Source organism: Aspergillus luchuensis, chromosome 8, assembly GCF_016861625.1.
Source record: "Aspergillus luchuensis IFO 4308 DNA, chromosome 8, nearly complete sequence".
NCBI lineage: Eukaryota > Fungi > Ascomycota > Eurotiomycetes > Eurotiales > Aspergillaceae > Aspergillus > Aspergillus luchuensis.
The window spans coordinates 1,002,864-1,023,515 of record NC_054856.1 but is presented as its reverse complement, the minus strand read 5'-3'; the positions used below and the strand labels follow the sequence as shown (position 1 = coordinate 1,023,515).

The 20,652-nt window shown below is 47.4% G+C and overlaps 7 protein-coding genes across 7 annotated transcripts; 1 reads left to right on the top strand and 6 right to left on the bottom strand.

Moving 5' to 3' along the window:
• Positions 1-1,406: 1,406 nt before the first annotated feature.
• AKAW2_80368S (fungal specific transcription factor domain-containing protein) lies at positions 1,407-3,494 on the bottom strand (the record flags this gene model as incomplete). Its single annotated transcript, XM_041681381.1, has 7 exons — positions 1,407-1,485; positions 1,596-1,973; positions 2,035-2,220; positions 2,274-2,890; positions 2,949-3,029; positions 3,087-3,397; positions 3,479-3,494. 7 exons carry the CDS (start codon positions 3,492-3,494, stop codon positions 1,407-1,409), a joined length of 1,668 nt encoding a protein of 555 aa, XP_041548329.1.
• A 1,331-nt stretch (positions 3,495-4,825) lies between these two features.
• AKAW2_80367S (enoyl-CoA hydratase/isomerase family protein) lies at positions 4,826-5,697 on the bottom strand (the record flags this gene model as incomplete). Its single annotated transcript, XM_041681380.1, has 2 exons — positions 4,826-5,438; positions 5,507-5,697. The coding sequence occupies 2 exons, from the start codon at positions 5,695-5,697 to the stop codon at positions 4,826-4,828; spliced, it is 804 nt and encodes a 267-aa protein (XP_041548328.1).
• A 1,997-nt stretch (positions 5,698-7,694) lies between these two features.
• Positions 7,695-9,057, top strand: AKAW2_80366A (uncharacterized protein; the record flags this gene model as incomplete). Its single annotated transcript, XM_041681379.1, has 6 exons — positions 7,695-7,954; positions 8,010-8,046; positions 8,118-8,145; positions 8,217-8,262; positions 8,311-8,542; positions 8,596-9,057. 6 exons carry the CDS (start codon positions 7,695-7,697, stop codon positions 9,055-9,057), a joined length of 1,065 nt encoding a protein of 354 aa, XP_041548327.1.
• Positions 9,058-14,650: 5,593 nt separating this feature from the next.
• AKAW2_80365S (putative MFS transporter) lies at positions 14,651-16,462 on the bottom strand (the record flags this gene model as incomplete). The annotated part of the gene is made up of 7 exons (XM_041681377.1): positions 14,651-15,523; positions 15,579-15,756; positions 15,809-15,962; positions 16,013-16,111; positions 16,161-16,224; positions 16,279-16,284; positions 16,340-16,462. The coding sequence occupies 7 exons, from the start codon at positions 16,460-16,462 to the stop codon at positions 14,651-14,653; spliced, it is 1,497 nt and encodes a 498-aa protein (XP_041548326.1).
• A 301-nt stretch (positions 16,463-16,763) lies between these two features.
• On the bottom strand, positions 16,764-17,788 carry AKAW2_80364S (fungal specific transcription factor domain-containing protein; the record flags this gene model as incomplete). Its single annotated transcript, XM_041681376.1, has 3 exons — positions 16,764-16,826; positions 16,876-17,644; positions 17,697-17,788. 3 exons carry the CDS (start codon positions 17,786-17,788, stop codon positions 16,764-16,766), a joined length of 924 nt encoding a protein of 307 aa, XP_041548325.1.
• A 162-nt stretch (positions 17,789-17,950) lies between these two features.
• AKAW2_80363S (fungal specific transcription factor domain-containing protein) lies at positions 17,951-18,223 on the bottom strand (the record flags this gene model as incomplete). The annotated part of the gene is made up of 1 exon (XM_041681375.1): positions 17,951-18,223. The coding sequence occupies one exon, from the start codon at positions 18,221-18,223 to the stop codon at positions 17,951-17,953; it is 273 nt and encodes a 90-aa protein (XP_041548324.1).
• Positions 18,224-19,622: 1,399 nt separating this feature from the next.
• AKAW2_80362S (dihydrodipicolinate synthase family protein) lies at positions 19,623-20,303 on the bottom strand (the record flags this gene model as incomplete). Its single annotated transcript, XM_041681374.1, has 1 exon — positions 19,623-20,303. The coding sequence occupies one exon, from the start codon at positions 20,301-20,303 to the stop codon at positions 19,623-19,625; it is 681 nt and encodes a 226-aa protein (XP_041548323.1).
• Between the last annotated feature and the right edge of the window lie 349 nt (positions 20,304-20,652).

Below are 20,652 nucleotides of genomic sequence, written 5' to 3'. Positions count from 1 at the left end.
CGGTATGGTCTGCTTGGGGTTGAACAGCGTTCCCAGGAACTTGGATCTCATCATCTGCTAGAGGCCAGGGTCGAACACAAGACATCTGTCTCTGGTGGCATCGCTGGCAAATCTCGTTATTATCGCATTGAGCTTTGGCAGTTGCACAGCCCTCACAGGCTTGTGAGGCACGCGGGGCCCGACGGCGGACTTGGGGTGATCTGTTCATTCTAGCCCTGGAGACAACTCCTGAACAGTGAAACATTTGAGCTGACAATTACTGGGTGGGGGGTGGGGTTGGAAGTAGTACCATTACTTATTATCATATGACGATAGTCCGGGGAAAGCTTTAAATTGGGTAAGATTGCGGGGTTCTGCATGGCGGTACGTGGCCTTCACGAAACACACATAATCAGTGAGCTAAATTACACCTCCGAAGACTAGGTTGGCCGGGTTCGCTCGGGATCGGGTGCTTCGGGAACGTAGGAGCGTGTCCACAATACCATGGTATTCTCTCTAGATCTAAACCGCTGCCGGTGCAGAAGACTACCGAGCTTAATGGGTACCATCACGATATCCTCTCCAACAGGTCTAACATGATTATCACATTAGAATTCGATACTCATCAAACTTTGATACTCGGTAGCATCACAATGCGAGGAATGTCGGAGCTGAAGATTAGAAGGATTGATGTTTTCCAATATGATATGTCCTACCTACTTGGGCTTCGCTGATGTATCGGAACCGGCGCTTCGGGCCAAATCACTCCAAAGTTATCATGACTTTGGTTACGTTCGGTGCGTACGAGGCGCCGTCGTCCGGTGGTGTAGCGTATATTATGGAAGCCCGATAGGGAGCCAGAGGGTCCACAGGCAGGAACCAGAAACCGACAATATATTTGGTATTTGGTACAATAGTCTTCGCATCCGGACGTCGAGAGATACGTGGCCATGTCAAGATAGCACGGGTGGCTGAGCTCGATAACAGGATTTAGGAACAGATATATCAGGCAACTCCCCACTTAAAACAATAACTTAGGCAGGAAACACCGTTCGTTCTGGCTATCACCCACGTTGAACATAGTCTTGTTCACTATTCCCACCACTCCTGTGCCAAATTTTTCACAGTGAGGAGAGTCTTCTCAGACAAAAAAGTGAATATCATCTAATTGGAAGGTAGATGAATTCCATTCGTTGCTACACAAGAATACTCGGGCTTGGTATGCGTGCGGTCACCGAACAAGGCCTACGGGACTACCAACGACCCATGTTAGAGAATGCCGTCGCAAAATGAGAGCTATTGACTAGGAAATGGGCTCTACGCATTACTACTCTTAAAAAGGCCAGAGCCGGGACTATCTTTCAATTCGTACAAGAATGCACGCGAATACCTATACAGCAGCTGGAAGCTCAATAACCGATAGAGATCTAATGTGTATCTGCAGAAGATTCGGGCTCAGGGAACATCAGTTGTTCAAGTGTGGCGGCAGATTCAAAATCCAATAGCCTAACGCAAGTATCAAGTTAGTACTTTGAAAAATGACACTTGGATCACCAGGCAGAGATGGTCATAGGGAATCGAGATACAAGGGGGTCCAGAACAAAGGTTAAACGTACTCGTCGTTATTGAAGAGTCCGCCAGCTGATACTGAGGCAAAGGGACTCAGCATTGTCGCGAACGCATCAAATATTCCCGCATCGTCCTGACATGCATCATCTGGTAGCACCGGAAGAGAACCGACCGCGAAATCACGCGACGACTGAGGCGTATATTCTCTGGGCGCTGTGGCGGGGACAGACTTGCGGTAGAGTATCCAGTCTCTTGCCTTAGTAAACATTCTTGAGAGTAATTCAGCGCCAAAGTACACAGATTTGAGCTCTTCGATGACCATCATGCAAAACTCAAGGTTATGGCGGCCCATACGTTGCACCATTTGCTTTTCAGACGTGGCGTCAAGCAGATGGATTTGCAATGTGGGAACCAAGGCAATGCAGCTAGCAATATTCAGCACCCTGACTCTTACATGCCATAGTTGTTCTCTGAGAATGTACTTACACCATCGCTTGGCAGTTACTGATCATGTCATCACCGATCATGTTGCCAAGGACTCTGTTGGTGTTCGTCGCAGCATCTTTGCCCCTCCGCAAAACAGTTAATGTCCATTCATCGGCAGGGAGATCAGGTGAATTCATTTCTGGCTTATCGAAAAGAAATGGTCGGTATAGGGTAAGCAGAACGGAACTATAGCGTCAGCGTCCGCCGGTCGAAGACCAAAAATCAGGAATCTCACTTACTCTCGATACAGCTCCAGATGGTACATGTGTAAAGAGACGACGTGACTATGTGCGTGACCCATACCGTGATCTTTGTCGAAACAATGCTGTCGGATGGTATCGTCAATTTGCTGTATCTCAGTCCTACTAGGTCGTGTCTGGTCCGCTCGGTTTTGCCATGATAGAATCTTCGCTAAAGAGACCGTAAGTGTTAACAGCTCCGTCCATAATTTGGACAATTCCTTAGTGCCTTCTGGAAGGTACTTCTTCCGAATATGCTCAGGAATCCCAGCGAGCAGATTATCGGAATCGTTGGCATGTGGCATTCGAGTACTGCAGTCGGCTATGTTGATGCGCATAGGCCTGCCCATGCCGGCAGAGAACCACGCTTCACGGTAAAAGCAGCACCACCACAATTCCCTCCAGATAATGCTGTCACTAGTCGGGATCGCTTTACTGCGTTTTCGACCTGCATCTGGATGCCGATGTAGCCCTATCGTTTGGCACAGACTGATAGCAATACCATTCCAATGCCAAGGCCCAGTCCTGTCTTCGGTGTCCGAATACCAGAAACCTGTCAGAAGTACCGCCTGGATTAGAGTAATCTTACTTCTCTCATACTCTGCATCGTAAAGAGCCTATGGGACTTTAATTAGTTGGTTCTGTCTCTACAAAACGGCATTATCAAGTTACGACCTTGGCACGGATATACATGGCACGCTTCATCTCTTTCCGAGATGAGAAATCCGCTTCTTTTAAGGTGCTGTCATCGGCGAACTATTTCCCATGTTAGGATGCCAAAGCGGGAAGTAAGGGAGTGAGTGGGACCCATACATTCGCAGCAGCTAGAAACATGCTCCACAACAGGTGTATGCTTACTTCGTTGCATCTATTTTCGAATATATCGAGGAACGAATGGGCGTCAACAACAGGAAAAAAGGGATGCACATAGTGAAGGTATGTCCGGATCATCATTTCGCAGACAGCAGGGGCGGGGAAGTTGAACACGCCCTTACGGCGCAGGTATTCAATCGTATCCTGATCTATATGAGTGGGCTTAGTTTTGGGGATGAGGAAGTGCCCACTCTTCTCCCTTGGCTCTGGCTCGCATATGTCGACTACCAGACCAACGCCACGGGGGTCCCCTAAGTAGCCGAATCAGCACCATGATGGACCATCACTGGCGCGAGTATCTCCTGAGAACAAATTAATTGTTTGGTACTTACCATATAACGGGAACATTCATCGGTTGCATCTCCGTCTAGTTGCGATGCGCCCGTGTCACCTCCATTGTGATGGCTGAAATGCTCGTTGAATGGACTATAAGAGTTTCCGATGCTATCTCCAGTATTCCCTACTGTTGGAGCTATAGGACTGCGCCCGCTTGGCACAGATAGTTCCTTCAACGTAACGAGGCGCTCGGGGCCGGGTGGAAAGCTGCCATTCCCCGGTAGAGTACTCTGTATTGCGGGTTCGTTATTCGGCGGTAAAGATACCGTACTAATTTGGTAAGGTAGGCCTCGTCTGCTACAGCAGCTCGTTAGCGGGTCTGCAAAGTTCTTTGCGCTGAGGTTGTCATGTCGCTTACTTTGATCTCCTGCTTTCCCGCGGCACACAAGAAATCCCATCTAACGAGCAGTTGGCACAAGGACTCCCAGTTTGTGGGAGACTGCACCTTACTTTACGGGCGTGGCATGATTGGCAAGCCACGGGTGCTCGCTTTCTGGACTGTTGCGCTCTGCCAGTACTCCGCGGGCCTTTTCTTGCAGAATCGGGCATCATGGAAACCGCAGTCTTGTTGTTGCGAATGAAGTAGCACCAATGCGGGAATGTTGCCGCGGTTAAGGAGACTCGGTGGCCCTCGGCCCTATAAGGCAACGGTTGCCAGCTATTAGTCATACAGTTATACCGAGTCGGTTGCCTCGGCTGTCTGCAGTTCGAGCTCATGGTCCAGGTGAATCGCGTACTCCTGCATAGTAAGTAGGTCGCGCTGGGGAGAGGTTTCCGCTACGGACAACTAAGTTATCCCCAAAATGCACCAGAGTTTTGGAGGCATATTCTTGAAGCTGTTATCGCCACAACAGAGACGGTAGTTGAACATTAAGATCCGTCGGGGCTAGGGCCGGCGGATGACGCTTGCAAAGGCCAGAAACAAGAGCCTGGTTTGAGAAACTTTGTAGAGAGAGGCGAAGAAGGAAAGGATTCTAGCATAAAGCGGTATGTCTCATACAAACCAAGGTATTCGTCATAAAATGAATGAATGAGAGTCCGATCTTTTCTAAGCTATCTGTAATCTCTGATTCCTTAAGGATTTCGGCTTAAACAGTATCGAACAGGTATCTATCAACAAAAGCGCCTCACACTAAACTCCAGTGTCTTAGACAAACAAGGAACGATGCATGTAATAATGATGGCTGTATGGTTATCGTTCATTTTGTCCTGTGGTCATTTCGGTTGACAAAGGATATACATAGAGCTCCTGGAACTGTATATTAGGCGAAGCGCAAGGAAGCGCTGATGAATATGACTAAGCAGTGTGTAGTGAAGGGCTCAATACTATGTACACAGGAAGATCAAAGTCGAGAAGCCTTGCTCTTGGACAGGGCCTCTCCCATCTTTGCCTGTGGGATACCCTGGCAGAAACGGTCGAGGCCACCAAACATCTCGAGCGGCGCTTGTTCGTCCTGCTCCCGAACTAAGCGACGACGCATCAAAGCCTTTGTGCCCAGAAGACTCGACGGCACCAAATGTTCACCGAACGTCTGCTGCAGGTACCCCATCACCTGCTCACGGAAGTTGTCTTTGCTTTCGAAGACCTTGTTCACAAAACCAACCTGAGCCAACTCACTAACGGGAATCTTCCTGCCGAGAAGGAGTGCCTCGTTTGCTTTCCCCTGACCCATCCGCTGCACAAAGGCGACACTAGAGCCGCCCTCGGCAACGAGGCCAAGAGAGGTGAAAGGAGTCATCAGCCAGGCGTCGCATACCGCGTAGATGAAATCCGAGTGCGATATTAACGCGGCAGAAAGTCCTATGACCGGCCCATTCAGCGCCGTGACCAGAATCTTCGAATGGCTGTAGAACGCTCTCGCCACGTCGATGTTGTTATTCACCAATTTAGGAAGCCAGTGAGGGCGAGACAACATGTCCTCCATAGATGGTGGCTTTCCCTTGAGGTCGGCCCCTCTAAAAGCTGAAATTAATTTCTCTTCCCAACTTCAAGCTTTCCTTGGGCAAAGGAGAAGAGAACTTACGCGGAGAAGAAGGCGCCCTCGCCAATCAAGACCGTCACATAAACGTCTGAATTATCTTCAGCCTCTCGAAGCAAGCTTGCGAGGCGGTAATACAGGCTCTGCGTCAAGGAGTTGAACTTTTTGGGGTTGTTCAGTGTGATGACGGCAAAGATGCCGTTGATGTCCAGGCGAAGAAGCTCCTCTTCGGCCATATTGCGATAGAAGCGTTGTGTCGGGTTACTAATAATGAGAAGATTATGGCAATGGCCTTTGTACGATCTGGATTTTGGCGACTCTCATTGACCTTTTATGTCGTCCCTTCGGCGTATACTATGGCTCGACATCCGCGGCTATGGAGTGGGTACCCTCAGTGCCGCGGGAACAAGAGATGGCTGAAAGTATAGTCGCCTGTAAGGAAGCCTAGAAGACCTCGGTATGAAATATATAACCGATTTCCTCCTGTAAATCTGCGACTAAATCAGCGTGTATATAGCTGTTTCGGACCACTTACATCAGCCATAACGTCTGCCTTTCGCCATGGGATGCTTAACGTGGTTCCTCGGCCTTGTACTAGGCCTGAGTCTCAAAAATTTGCCTTTCATGTGGGATGTAAGCTCAGAATGGAAGCTCCTTTCTCTTTCCTTACATCGACACTAACCTTCTAGCTTCGATTTTTGGTGCCCTCGCAATGGGTTACCTCGCTCGCCGAAGGTCAAGCTATGCGCTCCAACAATGCCATTTCTCCCATGTCTTTCTACCGGCAGTGGTCAGATCACGGTCTCCAGCAACTGAAGGGGACTGTAACATCCATAAGTCTAATTCGACCTACATCACTGATCTTGATGTATCGAGAGCGCACCTCAGTGGATTTCTCTTTGCGCCCATCTTGTTGTCAATTAAGTCTTCTATCCATTGCAACTTGTTAGTCAGCGCGATATCGTGCACGTTTCATCAAGAAATCAAGTCATTCCGTCCGTACGAAATTTGGACAAGAGTTGCGAGCTGGGATGATAAGTGGATCTATATGGTCACACATTTTGTTGATACTAGCGAATTTTGGCCCAGTCGCTATGTCGTGCAGGACCTTACTTCGACCAACAGGAGGATAAGAGTTCCGGTACCTCATGAAAAGGAACAACGCGTTGTGTTTGCATCTGCTGTGGCCCGGATGGTGTTTAAAAGTGGCCGCTTGACTGTACCTCCGAAGCGTGCTTTGGAGATCTGCGGTCTCTTATCGGCTCAGGCGGCCGAGTGCCCGACGGCAGCACCCTGTCCAGATCCCGGGGCTGGGGTGACAGAGTCAGCTACCGGCTTCAATAAATGGACAGTAGAAGAGATGGCATTGTATAAAGAGAAAGGTCTCCCAATTGTGCGGCTTGAAAGGGGTTGGGATGCTGTGCGTGGGCTGTTTCGCGAAGACCAGTGCGTGTTGGCCGAGTATAGGGATTCAATGTGGTGAATGTCGGATCTTGAATGCAGGGAGATCCGGTATCTGGGCATTCTGTACACGTTGCGGTTTGTCGGGTTTACCTTCACATCGGCCTACATATTACTGGTTCTTAGTTGCCTATGCTTCGAATTGTCAGCGAGGTAATATCTAAACAGCATCATCTTGTGCTGGAATGTTGCGGGGTGTCAGGCAGATGATCCGAAACGATGGATGACAGCGTTGAGGGAGGAAAGCAGCTTGCGTAGGGATTTACGTTTTGCAATGACGCTGTAACTGGTCGTTCCTTAGGATCTAAAGAACTATCGGCAGTATTCTGTGATATCCCTGTCCGTCGTCTTCAGCTGAGGCAGGTTGTTATAGTTTAGTAATCTAGTCTACAGCTACATTGGGCGACTGGCAGTAATGCAATGCACCTATCAGTTTTATGCATGTAGCTTCTGCATGGCGTGTAATAACTACTGTTCAGTTTGCGTTGTCTTAGCGTCACGGTCATATATGTTGCTTCCATCGCGACCTCCTAGGACCTGACAGGCAAATCTGCCTCTACACGCAGCAACCAACGCCAATCACGCCATCCCATAGCATGAATGGTAGAGCTTCGACTATGTCTCTCCTTGTCGAGCCTATCATCCTAAAGTACCGATCGTAAAAACCTAAGATAAGCGCGGCTTGGCATAAAGTGTAGGTTAGTCTCGCTTAGGCATGGTGGCAACTCCCACCAACGGGCACACACGCCAGGCACCAGGCACCAATCTCCATATGACTACAAATCATATAGGACGTGCTAACCTTTCCTCTGTCTCACAACACGAGATCATCCGCGCACAGCGAGAAAAATGGGTGGCTGGGCGATTTTTTTGCGCTATCTGCGGAGGTCCATTCTCCAGCCAAGTCGACATGGACTGCGAAGGAACCGACGAGAGGGCGTATCGTTTCGACATCCTCGAGCACTGCAACCTCGAGTGGCTCGACGAACTACGTGCCCTAGGGATTAATCCCGATGCTACTGGAAGTGACAAGTTCGTAGTTACTCGCCATCAACGTCTTACAAAACTAAGTGGCCTGATTTTCTAGGTCGTTTCTGACGGGACCTGGCCGGTACTTTGACTATGTAAGCTAATCGACCCCTTCGACAGTATTCAAGCTGGTAGTATAATTTGCTGAAGCTGGAGGTCCTGCTAGGGGGGAATTGAGGTCGTTGCTGGGAATCGTACGTTGCTCTGAATGCATAGCCCTCCGTGACACTAGAATTAACCGTCAATGGTGACATCACCTTGCCAGATATGAACATCCCATACCCGAAGAATGAAGTTGTGCCCATGGTTGCGTATGCATTGCGTCTCCTTTTCCAGTTTACCCGCTAATCCTCTCATAGATATCACGACTTTGCCGAAATAGGCGAACCACATGTGTTTCCGTTTCACTCCGTTTGCTACGAGGTTCTGAAGAGATGCATCTCCCTGAGGCAGCCAGGTGAAATCCAGGGAAATAAGCTATATCAGGCTTTCGAACAGGCCAACGGTGGCCGGTACGTCCGGTTGCAACTTGACTATGGCAAACCAGACCCGCCCGTAGAGCAGGTGTGGGAGACTGTCCGAGGGCAGGAGGTAAGTAATATGCTGAGAGCAAACAATGCGGGTTAGAAGTTTAACATGCCCAGATTCTAGTAGTAAACCCGGTCGACATACCGGAGCTCGAATCAGAGATCAACGACATCAAGTGCTTGTTAGACACGAAGACCCACCTGGATATTGAGAGGAAGCTCCACAAAGACGATATATTCAGTCGTCTTTCGATTGATTTACGACACAAAATCTTCAAGCACCTTTGCCCAGAATCGATTTTGGCTCTGAAGGCTGCCTCGCAGATCATGCACACTACCTGGGTTCCACGTTCCATGTGGGATGCCAAGTTAGTCGATACATATCCATGGCTGTGGGAGGTGCTTGAACTCTCGGTCCCTCAATCGCAGGAGATCGAAGATAAAACGTCTAGGCTGCTTCTTGCTTGCAGGGAGCAGGGTGAGTCCACGGGCAGAAGCTATGGCTATACCCTGGGTCTTGCCAACAGGAGAAGGATTTGGGGAGTATGCGAACAAATTCGGAGTAAATATTTGGAGTAGCGGACCACATTTACAAGGCAAATACTGTGGCGGCTGCTATTACATCCGCCTGGGGAGACATTGAAGTGATTCTTCAAACCCTTATCATATCATACTCTGGTCTTGATATGACGAATCCCGTGTTCTGAGTCTTCTCACAGTTTCTGATGGTAAAGATGAAGCCCAAAGAAAAGATCCATTGTATGGTCCTATAAATCTTAATATATATAATCTACCGGTAAAGGTAAATCCAGACAGTCAGCGTAGGCACAACAATAGCTAATCGAACTATCGCCGAGTGAGTTCCTTCGAAGTCTGAGGATATCCAAATCCCGTCCGGGGCAGTTCTTTCTTTTCATCAGAGTGCGCTGAGCCCGACACGGTGGTAGCTAGGTCATGAGTGCCAGTATACTTAAGATACATGTTGTTATAATAATTACAGACTAGACTTTTTATTACATTTATTCAAAAACTCCATTTCAGAATCTGTCGAGATGTATAGCTTTATAATCTATCTATATATTTTTTAAACACAACCCTGAAGGCTTTCTCTGTATTTTTAATTGACTATATTACCTGTAGGGACACATATTCCTCCGTGGCCTGGCCGACTAGATGCGATATATCGTTTTTGGTCTAACAGTCAGTGCTTCGACATTATTTTCAAAAATACGCAGCCAATATCTATCCGGTCCACGTGTCTGATTACTGTGCGTTTAGATATCTTGGATCTACCATTTGGATAAGTTATTCTACAGTAAGGTGTTTTTCCTGGGTATCAGCTGCTCGTGCGTAGCCAATACTTGTAGAACTCTTTCTATATCCTGATATATAGAAAGAGTATTCGGATCTACATGACTGAAGCAGGAAACAGCATCAAAACTGAGCTTGACGATGTATGCTTGTGGGCATGCCTTTCTAGAAAGATATCTTCTCAGAGAGTTACTGCAATGTTTATTTTATCACACAATTGGTCCCCTGGCAATGCGCTAGGCTTGGAGGTGATGAAGGATGCTCGGTAGCCGTGACCTTACCCGACGGGTTTTTGGAGTCCACACCCAATGAAGTTGACTGCAGCAATTGTCGCATTTTGTACTCGGGTTGAGAGAAATGGGTTAATATATATACGGTCAACAGGTGAAACGAAGTGAATGCAAGATACATTAAACTAATAAAAAGAAGTAAAAGAGAAAAACATACAACAGAAGGGATTCGCTGGTGGTCACCCACCCAACTACTAACCTCCCGGCGTGTGGCTTGAGTACGGCTGAGCGGACGGGAAGCCCTATTTTCCACACCCTATGGTCGTATGTATCAGTTACAGTTCAGAGCTGGCTGATATGCTTGGATGGAGCTTAAACATTCATATTCCCACATTCTATACTGTTTAGTTATATCTAGCTGTAATGGAAACCCTTCCTATACCGTAGTATATAATACTCCGGCGTTTAGTCAAATTCAACAGTTAATGTAAACTATTTTGAGCTAATTATAAATCAAGAGGGTTAGATGATTGAAAGAATTAATGGAGTGGTAATCATAGATTAATTGATAGTGGATACAGAAAAATATACATGGTAAGAGCAGATGACCGATGTAAACCTTGGGTCGCCGATCATTCCCCCGGTCCACTCGAAACCTTAGTATTAGTGCATTAACCCTGCCAACGCCAGACTCTCGGCCGGTCTCGAAGATTCCAGCCAACCCCGGTTAATGGCGCTCCTCGCAGTGGCTCTATTCAAGTGAGAAACAGATCAAGCCTCCATTGTCGGCTTTTCAACGTAGCTAAGCAACATATGAACCTAGGCCTATCCCTAGCTGTGGTTCTGTCACTCTCTAACCTATCGACTTAAGAACTAATATCAAATCGGTTCACTACCGTCTCTTGTATAAGCATGCCTACAAAGCCACCATTTAGTGTTGACGTTTCCATTTCAAGTACTTTCTACACTCCTGCTGCCATTCGCGACGAGTATTATACCCCCTACAGTCCTACTACGGATACTTCCCGCTTTTTACAGAACGATCTCTCTGTCGAATGTCTTAACCGTATTCACAAATATCTGTGGTTGGCTGGCCGACCCATGCCACCCAGACCCCTAAACTATCAAACCGCAACTTCTCGGCAAATTGTGCTAGATGAGAGGATTGACATGCACATGGTCTGGGAGCCTTCACGGCGCATCCACCTGAAGCCGCTCCCGCGATACCTCCTAAGCCATCAATTTTGGAAATCTTACCTGATCTGCAAAGAACCCTGTCCCTGTATGTCCAACTATATTTACTGTCAGACAGATAGAGGGGATGGGGTTTGTCAGAAAAAACATTTATACGAATGTGGCCTAGGGCTTTTATACTCATATATTGCTCTGGTTGAGCGAGAGAGTGATTTTGCTATTGCCCAGGACCAACACCTAATGCCACACAACGTGACATGGGAAATGTGGGTTGAATTGGTCAAGGAGCTCTTGGAGAACGGAGCTACTAGTCCTGGAAATGTCAATGCACGTTACTTGTTCGGCGAACTTAGGCTTTCACGACTCAACAAAATATACATGTTTCGTTACGGCAGTATTCTACGAGGTTATCACTTCACATATCAAACATATACTGAGTTGTTCTACGATTATCTAACACCCCTTACTGCAACGACTGTTTATGTCGCGTTAGTGTTGACGGCAATGCAGGTTGGGCTGGCCACCAAGCTGGGGGGCAATGTTGCATTTCAAAATGCTTCGTATGGTTTTACCGTCTTTTCAATCATTGGCCCGCTCATTATACTTCTGCTAGTTGGTTTTCTTGGGTTCATTCAATTCATCAGTAATCTACTGGCGACATTGCATTTCAAACGGGAGCGATTCGCGCACTACAAGCTACTGAGCTCGCACAGTTGATAACTTGATTGTGTTCTCTCATTGCCTAGAAATCCGGGGCGACTCCTAACGACTATGATGCAAGGTTACAATAATGGCAGAAGAACATCGCAATTGGCAAAAGTTGCCAAAATAGGATATTAAGTCCGATTTGGCGCTTATTGAGCATAGGATCAGAAGCATGACTCGAACATGATTGAATCACGATCTGACTCGGATTCGAGTTGTGAGTTCCGATCTGTGGAACCTGAGTCGGAGCATGCCGAGGTCTATTCTTGCAGCAGTACCACAGCAATTGTGGTCCCTCACAACTTGTAAGCTAGAGCCTTGGCCTCTCGGACCAATTTAAATATTTTTTCTTCCAGCCTCTGCTCTCCGCATGGTCCCGTATTTTATTGATGCCTTGACGAATTGCGTCATATGCCGGATCATCTGGTGAGGCACATTTGTTCAGCCCCATATGATCTTTCTCAACTGCAATGTTTTCGGCCAGATCAAGCACTGCAGCATTCCTCTCGACAATCTTTTTCATTTTTCGTAAGTATTCGTGGTATGTATAGCGTTTAGTGATCGTACTTACAAAGCCTAGATAAATAAGTTGAGCAAAGTACGTAGGGTGCATCTCATACATCGTGACGAGCTTAATGTCTTTTCTTCTGCGAATAACGCTCATGAATCGTTCTTGTAAGTCGGATAGATGAGGGTTATCCCTGTAGAGACCTTTTAGTAGTATTGTGCTTGATCCAAATAGCCATGTCAAGCGTGCTATGAAGGCTCCAAACTGCGAAACATTGGACCCTTGATGGGGCGTTCCAAGAAAGATGATACCGATTGTATCATCCAATATGTCCCTATACTGTTTATCTGTTTCCGCCAAGCATATTGCCTTGATGAACCAGATCAGTCAGGCCACTTTAGTCTGATCATGGTGCTCTTACCTCTTTGATAATAATGCCACCAAAGCTATGGCCGATGAAAATGATGGGACACTGCGGTATAAGCCAAGGGGTTACTTTTTGAGGTGTTCCCTATGGTTATCTCAATCATATGAAGACTGACCTTGTGGTGTTCACGCCTTTCCTCGTTTACTGCTCGTAAAAGCATTTTGGCATTTTCAAACGGTGTGTTGTTGCTCGCCCGGACAAACCAGTCAGAGTTATGGCCAAATGTCATGACTCGTGCTCTGCTGAAGTCTCGTGGAAACAAGTCCGTTAGCCAGTTTACGCGAGACTGGTTTGGGCCTCTCGTTGTCCAAGTAAATTCGGGGTGTGCGCCTAACCCATGCACCGCGACGACGCTGAAGACAGTCAGTGTTGAACCAAGATATTGGAGCATATGGAAGATATACTCTAGTCTGCGGTTGGGAGGCTGGCGATCCACTATTATTCTTGTTCCTCGTTGAAGGAACTGTCCATGACGCTTCAACGCGCGTCTAACGTAGTAAGCAAGGATCCCAGACGCGACTATCGTCACTTCAAGCACTGAATAGACACTTATGGAGCCTGGACGAGGCCATGCCATGCTCGCAAAAGACGTTTGTAATCGTCGCGATTCAATGTTAACCTGACAAGGCGTGGTTCGTAAGTGCTAAGGGGAATTCTACGGCAGGGCATAATTTTCTCGATAAAATGTTGACCCGGAATTTGTCCTGTCCAATATTCCAGATATAGTTGTAGGCCACTAACCCGAACAGATTATCCGAGAAGAAGAGTTTCCAGCATAACGGTATCAGCGGGTGCGCCACGTCGTACTCGTATCCATAAAAACCTTATATTGTTATATTGTACCATATGAATTTAAGAGCAATGTCCTGTAATTTACACTTTATTTGCATATTATGACGACACACCTTTATGGAGGAAGCATGTATAGCGCCTACTTGACGAACGTGATACGAACTATTATTGAAAGTCGTTTCGTTGAGTTAAAGCCAAAATTCCCCTCTTCCGAACAAAAGAAGATATATGTAAATGTGTAACCCTTCCAATGATACGTAAGTGGAGGGGCATATATTCCATTCCACCTCGAAAAGCGACATTCGGATACATATAACGTAGTCATAGCATTTGGCGCGTTGTTAAAGTCATATATTTGCCGCTGATTATGACACACAACATCCATCCTGCCCCTGCTGGTAAGAGTCGAGGGACCTGTGATCGCCTTCTTGGTCGCTAGGGTTAAAACGAAGCCCAAAATGCACCCGTATAGGTTCCTCAGTGGACAGAAGTTATAGCAGTAGGGCGTCACATCCAAGTAGTTGGACAGTAAAATGAAAGAATCTATGGCATAAGCAGTCATCCAGAACTCTAATTCAGTGGGGTACCTCAATATAGGTCTAAGGTACATTATGCAAACACATGCCATACTAAAGCAAACTGATGCTGTCTGGTAGCTTTGTCTGCATTTGCCATTTACCTAGCCACCAATAATCGTCAAGTTGTCGAGCCTTTCAACATCAACAACATACTAGAGTATCATAGGAATAGTTGCTCACGCCCGATAAGAAAGCTTTGTAAATTGGGTCTGATACAGTCCATGTTTGCGACCTCATCATGGTCAAAAATACCCAGGTATACTTATTCGGTGGGTGCAGACAGCCTTAAAGATGAGGAAGGGCCAAGATTGGACTTTCGGGCTCGGATGACACACATCCCAGAGCTGTGACGAGGGCATCCATGTTTTGACATGTACTGTCTCTTTCTCCCAATTCTATTTTTAAGTGCAAATGTAACAGATAAATTTCACAGAGTATACTTGAAAAGAGGACTCTTCTCTTCCATATCGCGAAGCTGCTCCTCAGTATACAGTTCCTCAATCTCAGACAGAGTCAACCGAGCCTTGCCCTTATTAGCGCTCCATAAACAGAACTCCAAACTCAAGGCAGCCACGAGTCCAGCAGCAGCGAATGCTAGAGAGGTGCCATAGCCAGTAGGGTATCGGGGTTTTTCATCGGATTTATAAATATAACTGCCGATGATACCACCCGCATTCCCAACGCAGATAAGATAACCAATGGCCACAGCACGCTTGTGCGGATTAACAATGTTGCACACATTCCAGGCATTAACACCAGGAAGGATGGGATACATTCCAAAGCAAGCAAGGCAAATCGCAAAATAGCATAGTGCTATATTACTCTCGATGCTGGCGGCTTTCGAAAACAGAATGCCAAATGAAGCTATGAGCGAGCACTGGGGGATCACGATAAATGGCATTCGCCATGAAAAGCGATCAGCGAACACGGAGAAGCCGTAAGCTGATATGGCGCCGACTGTGTAAGGCGGAATCGTCATAAGCTGGGCCGTAGCTGACTTATACCCCATTGATTTGATGATTTCAGGCATACTAAATTTGAGTGCGTAGTTGGGGACGGCATTGGACCAATTACCAAGTATGAGGAGATAGATTTTCCAATCGGTCAGGACGCTGAAGATTATCTTCTTGTTGAAGCCTTTATGGTGACCGCTATGATTATTGGAAACGAGCTGTCGTACCTCGAGGTATCGAATCTCGTCTTGTGAAAGCCAGTTGGGGGATAAAGATGGGGAATCCAGAAGGAGCAGGTAGCAAAGAACGGCCATGAAAACTGTCACAAGACCTTCGATGATGAAGATCTCGTATGGATATCAGTAAGTGGGATCACAGAAGGATTCCAAAGAAATGGCCTACCCAGCGCCAACCTTCGTAGCCTGCTATTCCGTCCATTTTGGCGATAGCATATGCCAGGAGACCGGAAAAGGCTCCACCAGAAGCAGCAGATGTGTAGAGAATAGCGATGCGAGTCTGTGTTTCGTTTGGAAGATACCATTTCGATATGATTAGCACAGCACCTGGCAGAAATCCAGCCCTATATGACTTGTCAGTACTGCGAAAAGTGTTCCATGCGCCTAGGACCTTACTCGAAGAGACCCAGAAGAAATCGAATCACTACAAGGCCGGCAAAATTGCGAACAAAGCCCGTGCAAAGCATGATCACGCCCCAGCAGAATATTAGCAGTCCTAAATACTGTGACGGTCTCTTGAGTCGGTTAAGTATGACGTTGCTTGGTACCTCTTTGGCCACGTTAGTGTTTGTTTGCTGTTCGCACATAGGAGACTCGTACCAGCTAGAACATAAGGTATAAAAAATATAGACAAGGCAATATTGTATTGTATGCCGCTCATGTGTAGACTTGGAAGTAAGCCCTCGATTTTGGCATTTCCTGTTCAGTGTCAATACCAGAACGCATGAATTTTGGGGGTGTTACATACCGATATTGGTTTTGTCTATATATGCAACCAAGTACAAAAGGACAAACATTGGAACGAGTCGCATCTGGTTTGTAACTCAGCACCTCATTCGTTGAAGGAATGGAGATAAACGCCATACGTCAACCTATAATGATATTATCAGTAAGCTCCACACACGCGCGTCATACCAATACAGTTACCTTTCTCAGAACCTTCTTCTTTGCCTCGGGTGGAAAATTCGACAGAAACTCTAAATCGGCGGCAGAGGCTCCATGACCTGGGAGGTCCTCTAAGTGCATCACGGCAGTATCCTTATCGGCCATATTGACGGAGTTGGACTTGGAGGCGCAAGTAAGGACAATCAACAGCAGGAATCGAGATCATCTTATGGGTCTGGGCTAACAGAGCTCTTGGCACCCCCACGGGGTAGATGCAGGAAAAGCAGATCCGGGGAAGCAAGCAAAGTTGGCGCAGTTCACGGAGAAGCCTTGGCAACTCCGGATTCTCGGTGCTGTGAGCCTTGTTTTCCGAGATATCCGGTATTCCCACCGATGTAGCTCGCGTTCGAAAAGCGGGGAAGACATTTTTAGTAAGAGTTCCATTGGCCACCAGAGACGATCAATCTCATTGAACTTCAGGAAAGTCTGTGGGAGAGACGTAATTTGAGTCCGATAAGGGCAAGAACGCCTTTGAGTGAACTTAGCATGCTGTAATGGAGTTGTAACGATACACGTACCGAAGAGTCAAGCATCTGCCAATCACTAAACTGGAGGTTCTCTAACACCCCGGGCACGGCTCCTTCTTGGAGAAAGGCCGTGTTAAAGCAGCTCTCCGGGTCCTGCGGGAATGAAAGGCTAATATCTGCAACATGGCCTTCAGCGCCGTGAAAAAGACCTGGACGTTGACTTTGCAAGCTTTCCATCGCAGCTCGGCATCTCTGTGCTTCGGATCGCAGTTCATCTAGTATAATGCTGTATCGTTGGTTCTGTGATAGACTTGTCGATGCTCTCTTGAGATGACTGTGGCACTTCTCTGCGAGATCAAAGAGCTTGCTCGATGCCTGATCATCATTTCCATATATGCATCGGGTAGTTCGCTGAATCTCCCAGACATAGACAACAGACAATGCACAAAAAATAACATAATATGTCCACCAGAAAGAATGAAATAATGTACTGTCTTTAGCCATTCTATCGAGAAGTTCTAGACTGTTCTGGGCAGCAGTTATGCATTTTTTAACTTCCTCGTATGCTCCTTCACTCAATAGGAAAGGTCGATTGACATGCATGAGAGCATGATAATATGCCAGCCGCATAGCAATGGCCTGGCGCCGGAAACTGGGTATCAAGGTGGAGGGTTTTACTGTACCCAAATGGGGCGGCAGGCTGGCCCACCACACATGCAGATCATGACACAACCGCTGCACAGCTGCTAGACGATCTTCGTTGGGCAAATTGCTGATCGAGTATACTTCTCGTGATATTTTTCCTATGATCTGCGCAATCCTGAAATGTGGTAAGTATGCGATCATCGCGATGGAGAGGCATTACAATATACTTAGCATGATGTATCAAAGCATCAATATAGCAATCTCTTGGGTTGTCTGAGTTGCAAGGCCCTTGCGGTTTCATGTCCTCGTCATTGATCATGCTCGGGAAATCCTGGTCAATATTCTCGTCTTGGTAAAGTCGAGGCCGGCCGAACACAACGCTCAAATAGGTGTCAACAATGTAAGCTACCCAAAACGTGCGTTTATAGCATTCTGAGATAATGTAATTTTGGGGCCGTCCCGGGCAAGGGAAATTTCTCCTCTAGTCTCGACACCGGTGCATGCCGAGGGAAAGTGTTACCTGAAAGACATTTCCATATACATACCAGGCTTTGTTCATGCGAGCTGTTTGCAGAAGGTAGAGAACTTGGATGAGCCGTGCCTGGACGGATTCAACTTTTGGAAACCCCATCTCCGTCTCAGTCAGTTTCATGCCCGCACTGAACAACCGATCGCTTCTGCATAAGCCATTCATGTTGTCGTCTTGGGGCTCTTTCCCGTTGACTTTCTCGCGGCGTAAAGAGGCGATGGCCATTATGGTGAGCAGTATCGCAGTTCTAGAATTTCCGAGCGAATGGGTAATTGGCCGTCGTTCTTGTCGATTTTTCAAGAGAATCTCCATCCAACCTTCTACGAGTTGCCGATGGAACATACGATACGTCACCACACACGTTTCGAAGTAAAACTCTTGCAATTCCCTCGCCGTGGAGGCGACTGGAATCACGTCATCTAGAGCTGAATCATCAACATGAAATGGGGGATCTCCAGCTGAACTAAGCAGTTGGTCTCTTCCTGCGTTGTTTAAATGATACAGTGCTGAATCATCGTTTTGTGTCGATAGTTTCTTCCATGCTCTGTGCAAGAAGTTCAATCCTGATGTAGGATCGGAATATTGCCCCTCAAGTTCGACCTCTGGTGAATCCCGAGGGTTAACTTGAGACTCGGGGACTAGATGCGTGACTGGTTCCGTATTCTGTCCATTGGGATTCTGCTCTGAAGGATAACTTTGCTGTCTGGCTTGGTGCTCACTGATCGTCATGGAAGGTGGTGGGGTTGGAGGCCGACCCCGGTTGTATTTGGCATTATAGAAACAATGGAGTTTTCGTTTCGCACAATTCCTGCATGGAAGTGTACCATCGCAGCGGACTTTCTTTCTTTTGCAGGTATCACAAGCCCGAGTAATTTTTGGGTCTTTCCGGCGATTCTCATCATCCGCATCGTCACCGGTCGTCAGCAAGGGCCGCTTCCCTGGGGGCGCTTTGGATGGATCTGGCGCCAGCAAAGGGCCTTGTGGTGAATTGGTGGATGCCATGATGCGTTCAGGTGCTGCTTAGTGGAGAGAGAGGAGGAGGAGGAGGAGGGGACGGAAATGCCGGATTTGCAGACCAAATAGAATGAAGATTGCGGGCTGGATAGCCGAGCATAGCCGGAAGTCCGAGATCGCAGGGTCAGTAGTCTGTGCAGAATACGAGGACATCTAAATCCGAACCACGGCTAATTTAAGACAAGCTTCTTGCATTATTGTTCAGTGCACTAGGTTGCCTAACAATCATCTATGCTGTATAATGCCACCACTGTTACAGAAGCCTCATAGAATTATCATTTGCTATTGGGTGATCTTCCCTCACATCTACCTTCTAGCTTAGCAAATTCATATACAGATCCTTACTTTGACATTCCTCCTCACAGAACCACCTTGCTGAGGGATGCAGCACTGATGGCAGCATGAATTTCTTGTTCTGCACCCTCCTCGAGCGGCAACAAAGGTGGACGAACAGTGGCGTGTGTCAGGATCCCCCGAGCAACAAGAGCATGTTTCAGCGCAACCGTACCCTCCATATGAGATCCTCGATGATACACACTCTTCGTGACCGGCAGGAGTTGGTCATGGATAGCTCGTGCCCTTTTGTAATCCTTGGCCTTACCAGCCTTGATCAACTCGATAAGAGGCTCGGGGGCGATGTTCCCGTAGCCAACCAGAAACCGTCGACGTCGAAGGAAGTGTGCAATAGGTATTCATCATGACAAGAGAGAATTTGTAGGTCGGGGCGTTGGGCCCGAATGACAGGAATTTCCGTATCCCATCTGCGCATGTTGCGCACACCGTTCTTCATAGCAAAACAGCCGGGTTGAGCAGCAATATCAAGCATAGTCTGTAAGCTGTAGGTCGCCTTTGTATTGTCCGGATACTGGAAGAGGATCAACGGCAGGCCGGACACCTCATATACTCGGCGGTACCGATCTTGAGGAGCCCCAGGCTGATATCCGAAGCGTAGCCAGCCATGAGATGGGTATAGCAAGCCGGCAGCCGCGCCAGCTTCTTTGGCACGCTTTGCTTCTAACGCGGCCACTTCGGTGCCCTCGCCAGTGATACCAGCAATGATTGGTATTTTATTATCCACAGACTTCACGAAAGCCTTGATGACGGAGATTTGCTCTTCAGTGGTGAGAAAGGTGCCCTCGCCAGCGTGGCCAAGCACAACCAGTCCCTTGACTCCTTCGATGCCTCCAAGCCAGGAACCAAGCCGGTGTATAGCTTCGTAGTCTACTGCACCGTCCGGCGTAAAGGGAGTTACCGGAGCCGGTGTCAAACCACGCATGTCAAAGCCGACCATATTGATAATTGGATGAATTTCAGGTAATGGTTCAAAGATCATAAAAGGAATTATTGTTTTGCTCTGTTTTTAACTGGAATGCTCGTGGCGAATACCTCCTTTTATCTCCTCTTGTATATTCGGGGGTTCTGTAGGCGTTGTGGGCAACTCCGATCGGATTCCCGGATTATCGGATTATCGGAAACACCCTGCGCTGTTATGATCGCCCCCCCTCCCTCTCCTCCTCAACTGACACAGAATTGGCAATGGTAGTATCTGACATAAAGCGCACTCGGCCAATGAGATGAAATGTATGAAATCAAGGGGTTTCTGTCAAGAGTCGATCTGCAGAAGCCTTGCCCAAGCTTTG